The sequence below is a fragment of the Muntiacus reevesi genome, chromosome 9, assembly GCF_963930625.1.
Source record: "Muntiacus reevesi chromosome 9, mMunRee1.1, whole genome shotgun sequence".
In the NCBI taxonomy this organism is placed as follows: Eukaryota; Metazoa; Chordata; class Mammalia; order Artiodactyla; family Cervidae; genus Muntiacus; species Muntiacus reevesi.
Window position 1 is genome coordinate 29,361,188 of NC_089257.1, and position 13,359 is coordinate 29,374,546.

The 13,359-nt window shown below is 35.9% G+C and overlaps 1 protein-coding gene across 5 annotated transcripts in view; it reads right to left on the reverse strand.

Moving 5' to 3' along the window:
- Positions 1 to 13,359, reverse strand: part of DNAJC24 (DnaJ heat shock protein family (Hsp40) member C24) — a 71,230-nt gene that overhangs the window by 7,858 nt on the left and 50,013 nt on the right. For 4 of the 5 annotated variants that reach the window (XR_010664378.1, XM_065943916.1, XM_065943912.1 and 1 more), the window contains 2 exons: positions 11,776 to 11,914; positions 201 to 269 (listed from right to left, as the gene is read on the reverse strand). Coding sequence is in view for 4 of the 5 variants with exons in the window: in XM_065943916.1 (XP_065799988.1) it covers positions 201 to 269; positions 11,776 to 11,914 (208 nt within the window). In the remaining variant the exon portion in view is untranslated. The remainder of the gene's footprint in view (positions 1 to 200; positions 270 to 11,775; positions 11,915 to 13,359) is intronic. The other variant, XM_065943913.1, reaches the window with a different exon arrangement.

The following is a 13,359-nucleotide window of genomic DNA, read 5'->3' on the forward strand; positions in this document are numbered from 1 at the left end:
TGGGAATGAGTCACAGAGGGGGACACCAATAACTGAAGTTTAGAATGAAACAAAAATATTCCAAACAAAAACACCCACCTATATGTAAAAAGCCAAGCTGTTATTTCTTTTTAAGATTTCTAAACATCCTATGAAGTTGTTTCATACAAAGTCCCTAATATTATTCCTGACTGTAATCAAGAGAAAAAAATAATTCCAACCTTCATTCCAAGACATTTCTTCAAGATATATTCGAGCATCTACTGGTCCCATATTTCTTAGATCATCTTCTGTAAAATATAGAATGAGATACTTTCTTTTGATATTTAAGTTATAACCATGAAGAATGCTAAGAAGGCAACTCCAGCCTGGTCACTACAATTCTAATTTTAAAACTTAGCTTACTACTTTTGATACCAATTTTAAAGCTACCTGACTTCAGCTGACAAAAAAAAAAAAAAATCCAGAACATCTTATAAATGCCATTTTTCACAAGTATGCAATAAGTAAAACCATGAAGTTGGTTTTGATGACTCTGCAATCAACTAATGAACTGCATTTTGTAGGGGAAAATTTTCAGATAGACTATCTGTGTGACCAGGGAGGACAATGTGGAGCCAGGTAAAAATTATTTGAACCTGAATTATATTTTACTAGTTGTCAGACCTTAAGTATTTCAGATTATCTCTCATCTTTATAAGGGTCACTCTGGATTGAATTATGTCCCATCTCCCAAATTCTTATGTTGAAGCCCTAATTTCCAACATTACCATATTTGGAAATAAGGCCTTTAGGAGATAATTAAGGTGAAACGAGGTCAGAAGATTGAGGTCCTAATAAGGTAGAACTGATGGCCTTACAAGAGGAGGAAGTGAGAGGTCTCTCTCCACTCACATGCACAAAGGAAAGTATGAAGACACAGCAAGACTGATCCTCTGCCAGCCAGAAAGAGACCTGACAAAGATCCTTATCAACTGGAACCTCAATCTTGGACTGTTCTGCCTCCAGAACTGTGAGAAACAAATTTCTGTTGTTTAAGCCACGTGGTCTATGGAATTTTGTTACGTCAGACATATTTTTATTATGCCTTTCAATCAACTGAGATCAGGCTAAAAGTGTTTTAAAGAATAAGGTTCTAATCAAATGTAAGTGGCTATTGGTCATCTGATTTTTATTTGCTCACAAGACAGTGACGGGTAACTTACAAGTAAAATTATTTTAAAATATGTCAATAACCATGCAACACAACCTTTCTGTGTTGATGTTCCACTGCTGTTTTCTGGGCCAAAGTTTTCCCTGCAGATGGAAAGTCCAAAGAAACCTGGGGTTCCACCTAAGTAGGAATTTAGTAGGAATGGTCTAGGTAGTATAAGCATGCACTCTTGCTTAAAACAAGCGTACTTGAGGACAAAGAAAACAACTACAGATGAGAAGAACTTGTCTTTGTTTTTAAAAGCATGTTATACTTCCTGTATGCTTGTACTGTTCTTCTAGAAGTCAATGCTTAAAAGATACTACTAAAGTCCACCCCTCCACCCCAATGAAATTTTCTGTAGCTGTCTCACTAGTCACTAGTTCACTTGCTGAGAATGCTTCCTTTTGTTCCGTTATGTGAATGCCTGCAATTTAATTATATTTAATAACTGCCTGTTCAAAATTTATTGGTGAGTTACACAATTTTAAAATAGATGAAAAGATTTTACAATATTTTGAACTCACCATGGTTTTCTATTAAGGTGTGTCAAATATTATATCACTTCATGTTTACTGGCTACCAACACTCTATTAAAGTGTCCTAAAACTCAAAGATAAAGACTTTTGCAAAGTGACCAAGGGGTGGTTCTTCCATCTTTGTGTGTCCACTTAATAGCCTATCCAAAGGTCATTTCTGAAGAAACCAATTTAATTTCCACATTCTGTATAAGTTTACTTGGCCACAGGTTATTCAGTATTCTAAATTAAAGAGAAAAATTTTACCTAAAGTCTCATGGATTTTATCATGTTTCAATTTCTTACTCGAAGGACCAAGAAAACTTACTTGAATGCAGAAATGAAACACTGTTTTAGAACTGAAGAATGGGAGTAACTGGTACTTAATAGGGCTTGGTTAGGGAGAAGACAGGTATAAATAATTTACAATCAAGTTGCCTGTATTCCAGGGTATCTTACAGATAGATATTTTAAGTAATTCTGAAATCAGAGGAAATCAGACCAGAGGTGATGACAAGATGAATAAACCTTAATCAAACCTATCTTGGACATCTGTAATACATTAATTGTACAAAAAGACAATCCATCCATAGGTATTCATTATGCCATCTTTATTTTAAAAATAATTAATGAGACATAAGTGGCAAATGTAACTGTTGAGCAAGTCAGGTTTGTATTGTTCTGCTTCTCTACAAGGAAGCCACTGTTATTATCACGTAGTTAACTATTTCATGTGGGAACCCTTTCTATTATTCCACCTACTCAAAAAAAGTGGCTTTTACATTTTTATTATCTTTTAAAATTCTTTCTGCACAGGAACTTTAGCTAAGTACTTAGTTGAAATAGTTTAGACCGCATCTCATGGTAAAGGGAAAGAAAATAAAACACAAAAATGGCTAGCACTTTACCCAAGGTCAGAGTTAAAAGGAGTCTTTAAAACATTCTCCTGTTCTATGGCCATCTAAACATTTATATATCGACCTGATTATTCAATACTGTGTGCACATAATCCAAGTTTTGTGGGGATTCTGGTTTGAAAGATCAGTATCTGAGACAAGGGAAAACACAGGCTTCCCCTGCAATCAAAGCAGTGTGTTCCTAAGAAAGCTTCTGTAAGCCAAGGTGGGAAAAGCAAGGAAGCAATTACCTCCAGACACATCTTCCTAATGGATGCACAAAATAATTCCAGATAAAGCACAGATGCTCACAGATCCAGTTCAGAGCTATGGTGGCTTGGTGCTGAAGGTACGATAGTTCCCAAAGTGGGTGGGAACAGTTTGGTGGTGCCCCTGTGGCCGCTCGGGGCTCAGGGTGCATGCTACCTTTATAAGGGGCCCACAGAAAAGCAAATGTTGAACATTATTTTCATTTTCCACCTTTTTTCATAAAAGTGAACACCCTCTTTATTTCCATTAAATGAAGGTTGACTCTCATGAAAGAAAAATGGCATAAAGTGAATTTTTGTGAAGTGGAGGGTACCTGCAACTGTTTGATTTCCACATCATGTGAAATCTTACAGGCAAAACTATCCTGTGATGTTGGACGTGGGAAAGTGAGCAGTGGCTGGAAGGAGTCACAGGGGCTTTCTGCGGGTCCTGGTTTATTACATGGATGTATTTACTTTGAAAATTCATCAAGCTGTACATAGGACTGGCGCATTTCTCAGTAGGTATGATATACTTGAATAAACTTTTAAGTAGTATGTTAGAACTCTAATGTCTATATTTTAAAATAGAAATAAGGAGAGAAAAATTATGGGAAAGAAGTAAAGAGCTCCATAGGAAACTGTGTATCCTTTGAAAGGACCATAATCTAACAACTTCTGAAAAAGGTTGGGGGTGATTAAGTCAGAGGAAAACTGGATCCCTGGAGAACTGTATAATGAGCAGAGGGGGTACACAGAAGGAAAAGGTGAATCTAAATGCAGGGGGGTGGGGGTAGGGCTGGGAGGGAGGAGATCACGATCTTTTGTTAAGAGGCAGGTGTCCAGGGAATGGGGCAACAGTACCCCCCCACTAGGATTACAATGAAGGAGCACAAACAAATCAATGTTTTTTTTTTCCTTTCTAAACAATGATCTCTGCCTGTCCACCATTGTAGTTATAATTAGAAAACGTAATTCCTCCCTAGCCCTTAAAGTAACTCACTGGAACCCTGTAATTAGCTTTGATTATTATCTACTAATCATGCATTGTATCTACCAAAGATGTAAGCTTGTTTTCTTTTGAGTTTTACATATTATAAATGTTTTTGCTTATTACAATGAAATATTGTAATAGGTATCTGAAAATGTAAACTCCATCTCAAAGTTCTCCTTCATATGACACTACTAAAAATGTTGAGAAAACAGAAACTGACTTAGAAAGAGATTTAATTAAATAAACAGACAGATCCAATATTTTAATCTGGAATCTTAGCTACAATATGGTAATAACTTAAAAAAACAAAATGACAAACAGTCTTTTGGAAAGAAGACACATTGCCTGGCATTTGGTGAACTCCATCTTGGGTCCAGTGACACTATGTGATTCCAAATTCCTTTGAAGTGAATGGGTTCAGCTTTTTCTAAGGTATACAGGAACATTAAGGTCTGTTCAAACCCAGTGCTGTGCTGACAAAGCTTAGGCAAATATGGCGACAAGAAAAACTGCCAGATTTACTTATATGTAGAAAACAGAGTGCTATCATTAAATAGGGATTCCCTTCCAATGTAATGATAAAGTCAAATAATTTATGTGCTTACTTGAAAAAGAATCTTTCAACCTTTAGAAGTATAGGCCCTTCTGACCTTGTGTTCTATTGGATTTGTCTGACAACAAGAAGTGAAAGAATTCTGTGGCTCCATTGTCTCAACAGTGGGATCTAAGAAAACACTGGCAGGACTCATCAGAGAGGTTTATGAGCCTGCAATTCAAAGAGATTAAAAGGAAAATCTACGGAGATTCTTTCACACTGAAGAATAACATTAAATAACTATTAGCAGCTTGGTTCAGTAAAGCTTACTAGAGCTCTCGCTGGGTCATTCACAACTTTCTAAAAGAGGAAAGGTTTTTTTCAGCTCCATTTGGGAATCAATAAATATTTCTTACTTCTTACAAGACAATGGAATTCCAGTCCTTTAAAACTTCCTCCTAATGATAGTAAAATTTCTAAAACAGCTCTTTGTTTGCTGCCTAAATAATTACACTTCCTAATCCCGGGAAACCTTTTCTAACTGTAGCTAAAATTCAAATAAATAAATAAAGATAAATAAATGACTGCAACAAAAAGCTACCAAGAAGAAGAATTTAACTTTATGGATGAGATATCTAAAAATCTCATTCAACCACTCAACCCAATATCGACCAAAAGATCCAGTCTAAATGTAACTGTGTCCCTACTATTCAAGTATGGGACTGCTGTGTGTTACTCAAGCGAGCAAGTCCCCAGAACACTCTTATTTAGCAATTAGTTTACTGTATTTATTTTTATGCCATTTAAAATACTTAAAAGTTTATTTAAAACTGACAGATGCCATCAAGTGTGTTAAATGCAAATAGTATTTTCCTTCAGGTCTAAACTCAGTATCTGGCTGCTTTAAAACCACATAATTTTAAACAATCACCTCCTTCTTAAAAATAATTTCACTTAAGGCTGTCCTTTTCCCAATGTATTTTCTTAATATTGCATCATAAATCTATCAACTATGACAATACTCACCTTTTGTCACATAATTTCACTTAAAAATCATTTTTCATATAGTAAATAACTTGAAGAAAATCTGTTTCTTGCCCTTAACAGTCACTGTTCTTGGAACAGTCTCTGTCTTGGTAAGAGACTCAGAATCAGGCAATGTTTAACTTGAAACCTGCTCATTAAATCATAAAGCTCTATAATTCTTTCTCAGATAAAATTAGAGAGTCACAACTGCAAGGCTTTTGATACTGAAGAAAAACTACACACTTGGGCCTTAATTATGGACTTGAGCTACTGAGCTTTCATAAACTGAATGTACACCTAGTGCAAAGAAAGGTACCAAATGAATCTGGAAACTGAATTTCATGTTTCACTACAGAAAGGTAGGACCCGGCAGCAGAATTAAGCCTGGCCTCTCACTCTGACCCTTAAATTGCCTCATTCCTAATATTTGGAACTAAAACAGTAGATTGTACACACCTATTCAAGACTTGGCAACCCAGCACAGTGATTAAAGTCAAGAGAAGGGCTTTGAGTTTCCCCTCAATCAATTATTAGTTAATTGCCCTTTGTCAAATAACTCTGAGCCTCAGACTCCTTCTCTGGAAAACAGATATTAATATCTTCCTTACAAGGTTGTTAAGCAATGATTAAAAGACAACTGCCATAGTTCTAGTTCTTAACAAATGGCAGCTATTTTAACTTATTAACTCACAATGTTTGTGTTGACCTGTCTGTAACAGAGCATAGGAAAATGATTCAACTGTTGCAGTCTGGGGAGCCTCAGGTATCACAGTGTAGGATGGCAGCGACTTTTGACCTTGTCTGGATTTGTAACAGTGTTAAGAAGTTTTATGTACTTTACTACCATCAGTACCATTAAAATTGATCCATTATTATCAAAGACATTGTCCAAATAATTATTTAGTCCTTCCAAAGCATCAAACAGAACTAAAAGATAGGAGCCATTAGGGTGGGGAATCAAAATAATTTGTGGATTAAATTCAGAGGTCAGACATAATGACAGTAGATTAGAAAGTCATGGAAAGCTTCTCTCCTGGGGGTGGGGGGCGGTGTGAGCAGAGATAGGACTAGAATTGTACCTTGAACAAAGAACACGCCGTGAAGAAGCAGAAGGGGAGGGTGTTCTGAGTAACTACAAACAGCATAAGCAGACGCCTGTGGGAATCTCTAAATGGATGGGGAGAAGATTCACATCAGGTTTGTGATCAGCGATGAGGTTGGAAAGAATAACTAGGGTCAAACTTAAAAATTTCTGTCCCATTTAAATTCCAAGTGAATAGGTTGTGTTAGGGAGTGGGTATAGTTATATATGTTCTTAAACAAGAGTGAGAATAAAGAAAGCTCAATCAATCAAAATGAAAATGACTATGGGAGAAAGCCAATTAGCAGCTGTGGAAATAGCCTAAGTGTATGTTATAATCTGGGCGTGGACTGCTGTGGTAACTATGAGAATAAAAAGATCACTTAAAGGAAAAAAAAAGCACACATTAACGAAGAAATGCCAACATTCATTTTTAACTCATTGGTTATATACTGAGCAAACTAGAAGTAATCAGAGGGTAACACGAAGCAAAGATTTCAAGTCTGAGGGTTGAAAACAAGCAATAGGAAAGGTGGGCCCAGCCTTGGTTTTGAACCCATTGTTCAAATTGTTCATGGGTCAATTATTCGAGTACAAATTGGGAAAGAGGTTAAAGACAAGAAACAAACTTCCTAAAACCCCACATTTTCTCTGTTATTAAATTAGAACTTCTGATTATGTTGACGTATTACAGGAGTATAACTATAGTCTTGCCCAGAGGTTTTTATAGCATTATTTGAAACTAGCCAAATTTTTATTCAAGATCACTGAGAAATTACAAAAACAGTTATTTGTATTCAAATAAAAGTAACAAGGTGAACAGTCGCCTTCTTGTCACAAATAAGATGAAGCAAGGGGACCCTCACAGAAGGTTTTATCTACATTATCTTCTCTCTCTGAAGAAATGCCAGTCCCTAACTGTCTAGATGGATTTTGTGCATCATTTCACATACTTAGACTTTTCCCAGAAAGAGTCACCAAAAAAAAAAAAAAAAAAAAAAATGCCCGCTGATGCTTATCTTCAAGTTTTACCTGCAGCACATTTTTATAGCCAATTTTCAGATTCCTAAAATCAAATGGAGATACTGATATAACCATAAGTGGAACCTGACTAATACAAGTTTTTTATAAGGATCAGTTTTAGCAAATAATTTACACAAATATCTGCTGGCCTTAGGTTATTATTCCAAACAACCCAAATTCACATTTTCTACATTTAAAAGTATTAATTCCCTTCTTAAGGAGTTAATCAGTCTTTAGTGTTAACTTCATTTTCAGGGAACATTCTTATTTTATTTTATTTTATTTTGCATACTTATTTTAAATTTAAGAAATTCCATGTTGATTCAGTTCTCTGGTGCATAGACGATGGTGGGGTTTTTAAGGTACGTTCCTCATTTGGTCCAAGATTTATCTGCTTATCTCCCATTCTCAAATATTTATCCTAATAAACAGATGAAGTGAATTGTGTAACACCAGAAATGATCATTTTCTACTTAGGTAAGGAGAGTATAGCTGATTAGCTTCAAGTAAAGACACTAACTTTACAATGTCTGGCTTGATCCCCTTCAGAGCCCAGCTGTGTAGTGTGAAGGCTCTACATCACCAAAATAATTCACTAACAGAGAACCAAGATGCATCTTAATATAAAATAATATACCACCAAGGATTCCAGACACAATCGGTTTTTTTTTTTTTTTTACAACATAATTTAATTTGACTGACATCTGAATGAAGGTCTGTTCCTCTTCAGATCATAGTGAAGTCACCTACGCGTAAGCTGTGTCACTCTAGAGAGCCACCGGGACATCAGAAATGTGTGTGATTCACACTACAAAGCTACTGAATCACGATCCCTATTCTTTTCCTATGACACCCTTCTGACCTGCTTTTAAATATGCTTAATATATAAGAAAACTCCCCACAAGAATTATAGAGGTGCAAAAATCTGTTCAACAGGTATTATCATGTGAACATTTTATAAATCCTATAAAGAGATTTTCCAAAGTGTTCACCTGGTTGTTGGAAGTACAAAGACTAACCTTGAATAACTACATGCCTTTCAAGGGAACGTGGAAAGCAGTCTTTGGAAGCATACTTAAAAACAATAAGGTAAATATGTCCAACTGAAATTAATTGATTAAATTCACTAGCTAACACTGCTTTCAAAATGTGTAATATCTGGGTACTGAATATTACTCATCTTTTTTTTAGGTCTGCTTTTCTTCAGCCTGCCCAACACTGCCCTAAAATGTCAACCAAGAGTATAGAACTGGAAATGATATGAGAAAAAATATAGGTAATTTTCTTTAGGTTATCCTTCCCAGTGTTTTCCTTTTGTTAATTTCTTTTTTTGTTGTTGTTAATTTCTTTTGTGAAGCAAAGAAATATGGATTCCAAGGGCCCCTTTAAATGATCTTTTACAGAAATAAATGGTTGCAGGTAATATATGAGACTTCCCTTACAAAAGAGCGCCAACTTTGAGCTGTGAAATACAAGAAAGTATTCAATATCAGCCAATAAAACACCTCTGCCTCCTTCCCAAGTACACAGAACTCAAATTTATTTTATACTATACATTAGTGGAGGGCAGGAAACAAATATATTTAAAACACACCCTATGAAAAGAAAGTTCTACAATGAACTACATGCAAAAACAGTCCTGTATAACAAAGCTATTTCCATGTCCCCAGGGGGTGACCCAGAAAAAAAGAGTGCTTTGACCTGGTTATAACACCTTCTCTCTCTCTTGGTAACTTATCCTGGTCTTCAGCAAATTATCACTCTCAAAAGGTTTTCCTTCTACCAATCTAAATCCTAAGTGTTAGAAGTTCAAGTTCATTTCCTTCTTTTGAGGAGCCACTTGTTGAAGATGGGTCAAGAAGGAAAAATTAATGTTGGTATTGAAGAGAACTGACAATACAAAACTAGGTTTATTTGCAGTTTTAAAAACAGCTCTAGCATGAAAGGCTTAAAAATAGCAAGTTATATTTGGATAAGAACTTCTATTTCTTATCTAAACAGCAAAACCAATCTCAATTTAAAACTGAAACAAAGCATTTGCACTATGAGGAGCCTTTGATAATAAAGGAAATATTTGGTACTTGGATCTAGGGTACTAAAATTTCATGGAAATGTGTATTTCTGCTGTCATAGCATAGCTCACCCACCTGAAACACCTGCAAGCAAACAGACATTATATAAATTCCCAGAAGATCTGCCTATTTATCTGAATCAAGCTCAATCTCACTATATTTGGTTTGTCCGAACTTTGCTGTGACTTTATCAATGATTTATAAGAATCTCCTGTGATACAGTAGGCTAGCATTGCTTCCATTAAACCCTCCAAACTCAGGACTCAAAGCTCAAAAGAAATCCACATTTCCAAAGACTTCTCAAAGGCAATGGAGAAACACTTGAGGATGTTGCTTATTTGTTCTTCCAAAATCTCTTAAACCCTACTTTATGTAATTCTACTGCTCATGTTTAACCCTGCTCCATTTTCCTCTCCATTTCTGGTCTTCCCCACCCTATGCCCTAGAGCAAAAGAAAATATTTTTTTATTTCTGATCTCTCCCTATCTCTTCCTCTGTAGACAGTAGGTTTCTAGTCAGTTTCACAGATAGGTTCTTAACAGTACCAGGCTATGGAGTAGCAAACATGCAGAGCAACAGAGCAAATACATACGCTATACTCCTTACAATACCGTTTTGGGGATCATCCTCACCTTAAGCACATCAGCACCCCAGAATAAAGACTGATAAACACATGCAATGCATCATGAGACACTGTCATCCCCAGCAGAACCTGGTCACTTCAGAAACATAGTTAACTTCTCACACACTACACACTCACGTGAACCAAGGTCAAAAAGGTATATCTGTGGATAGAATTCACCCTCAAATGAAACCACTTCTACATTCCTTCTTCTGTCAGAAGTACAAGTGTTTACAGAAGAAATACAACATTTGAAAGATGTGCATAAATATATTAGATAGAAGGAGGACCCAATATTCAAAGAAAATTTGAAAATTAATCCAGATTCACTGCAAAGATATGTTTGTCAGTTTCTTAACATTTTTTAAAAAGTAAATGCTAATCATCTTGAGAGATGATCAGTATTATGAAAGTCACTATTAAGAACTAATACTCTAGTATGTAAGCAAATTGCTCATGAACTCTTTACACAAAGGCATCACACATTTTGCCCATAAGAAAGACTCCCTCTGAAAATAGATACGGAAAACCCATGTGTATATATATATATAGATAGATGTACATATATATAGTTGGCTTTAACCTGTAATGCTGTGTTTCAGGAAATGCCTTATTTCTCAAATCAAATTTTCATAACCTTAGTAACAGGAGCCTTATGATCATTCTGTGCTAAGTTTGATGGCGTGCCAGTACAGACCATGGGAGAAGATTCAGTAAAATAAAGTACAGAGACATGAGCTCTCATCAACACATCTGAGTCAATGCTGAGCCTGGTGCGCTAAGGCAGAGTGCAACTGAGTGTTTTCCCCACAGGCCGTGGCTGATTACTGACTCCCCCCATTAGCATGTAGGGTGCATTGCATACTGAAGGTTCAGAGAGAAGGCTGGGGGACTCCTATCCCAAGGCCAGGCTGAAAGACAGCCTATCACTTCATGTAACTGCAGTCCATGTGTGACAAACCTGACCTACATTTCTCCCTTTCTTTCTCACAAGAGCCTGTCACTGTTTTAAGAAGCTATTTTCTAAAATGCACAAAAGGAATGACTTTTAAAATTGCTTAGGAAATGTACATTCCTAAAATATCATTTATAGCAATCTCATAAGGAGTATCGTTTATACAGGAGATAATCATAAAAACCTAGCCTAATGCAAGCTCAGAGATAGCCAAGAGTGCTTTATGATCTTATCCTTTGTATTCTCCTTTAGATTGTCATTTATACAGTAGAAACTCCTAAAAGTACTACAATTAAATTTTTAATCAGTACATAATTAAATTTAATAAAAAGGAAGTTTTTAAACATAAAAAACATATTCATTAGGAATGTGTAATTAAACATGTTTCATTAGTTATAAAAAGTAGCTTTCACAGCTTCACAAGAAGCCACATCCTAGTAGTTCTGTTAACTTCTCAATGGATACACAATAATCACTACTAAGAACAGGGCATAATTAGAAACAACCATGGTGAGGAGGAGAAAGGAGGCAATAATAACTTGGTGTAAATGCTGGAGCGCGCGCCCCAGGAGTGGCTGCACACTGCACTTCACAGAGTTGCCAGCGTGCTGGGCTCCTCACCATGAGTACCTACCATGTCGCTGCAGGTCATACTCTTTTTTTGTCTCTTCATTCCCTAGAATTTTCCATGCCTGATCAATTTCAATGAACTTCTGTATACATTCCTCCACTGATCCTGCTGGCGCATCTGCACTCTGTTTATCTGGATGATACTGCCAATCAAAAATAAGGGCAAGTGATGAGTGGTGAGGGTTGCGGGCAGGTAGGTTACCAAAAAAAAAACCAAAAAAAAAAACCTAAATCTGAGCCGTATTTAAGAGATGGTAATGAGAAGATGAGAACTAAGATGCCAAGCAAATGAAACTACAGCGTTGGGCACAGGAGACAACTGCCAGGTTAATTAGAGCACTGGAGGAGCTATAAATCCACTGGTGATGTGATCTGTCACAACGTGCAAAGACAGCATTTTCTGGATAATTTGCTGATGGAATCACTGGTCTCATGGACAATTTACCTAGGGAGGATGACTAACACAAACAGAAATAGGTACATGTAGACAAGCAGGACATGACAGAGAAGACTGCAAACTGCAGAGTATGAAGTTCTCCTCATAAAATGTGCTTGGCTGGAAATATCACCATGCACTACTAGCTTTTCTTTTGAAATCACACAATTATACTTTTTAAAATAAAACATTTCTCACCTTCTGGTTCAGCCCTGAATATTTTAAAGTTATAAATCCCCAAACAAATTTTTCTTGAAAAATGGTTGTTTTAGGCTAAATTTGTAGGAAATAGCTTTAAAGAACTCAACAAAACATTTAAATACAAATTAAATCATTAGTAAATCTTTCTTACATTTGTTTTCATGCTGAACTTCACACTGCTGATGATCCTCACTAGCAGAGCAAAAGCTACTGTGGTATTTGGTTGCCCAGAAGAACTAGTGAACATCATGCATGCATGCTGGGACAAAGATTATTAGAGCAAAGAGAATCAAGTTTCCATTTTTCTTTTGGCTAACTATTTCTCTTCCTCACTCCCAAGTCTATCAGCTATCAATATTTAAATATTTAAGCTAATTAAGATAATGACTAAAGAAAAGGAAGCTAAGGTTTATTGTTTCACCTTTTTTAGGCCATGATTTATTAAATGATCCTCATAAAGGTTATTCCCACACTGAAGTTTAATCAATCTTTAAAGTTAGGATATTAAATAATGTACCAAAGCCAAAATAGAGTTGGCTATATTAAGATCTCTAGCAAACCCTTCTTACACTACATAAAGATGATCTGTATATATAACAAGTCTGGTATGAATCAATGTTATTTCATGCAATATGCTCAAATACACCACTAGCACACATTTAAGATATACTTACATGTGAAATCTCAATCTCAATATGCCACAAGCATTGAGTAAGGCCCTAGAGAAATCCCTTAATCTAGCAGCTGTAACATGTAAGAACAGACTAGAATACACGTAATTTCTAATAGGCCACTAGAAAAACCAACAGTGGTTGGTACAATGAACAGAAAACACTGGACCTAATCATCTATCAACCTGACCAAGAAAGCCTTACAAAAGCAATAATTAATTTCTGCCTGCACAAAACTAAAAGCTATCACTAAATTTTGTGTCATATATTAGTTCTATGA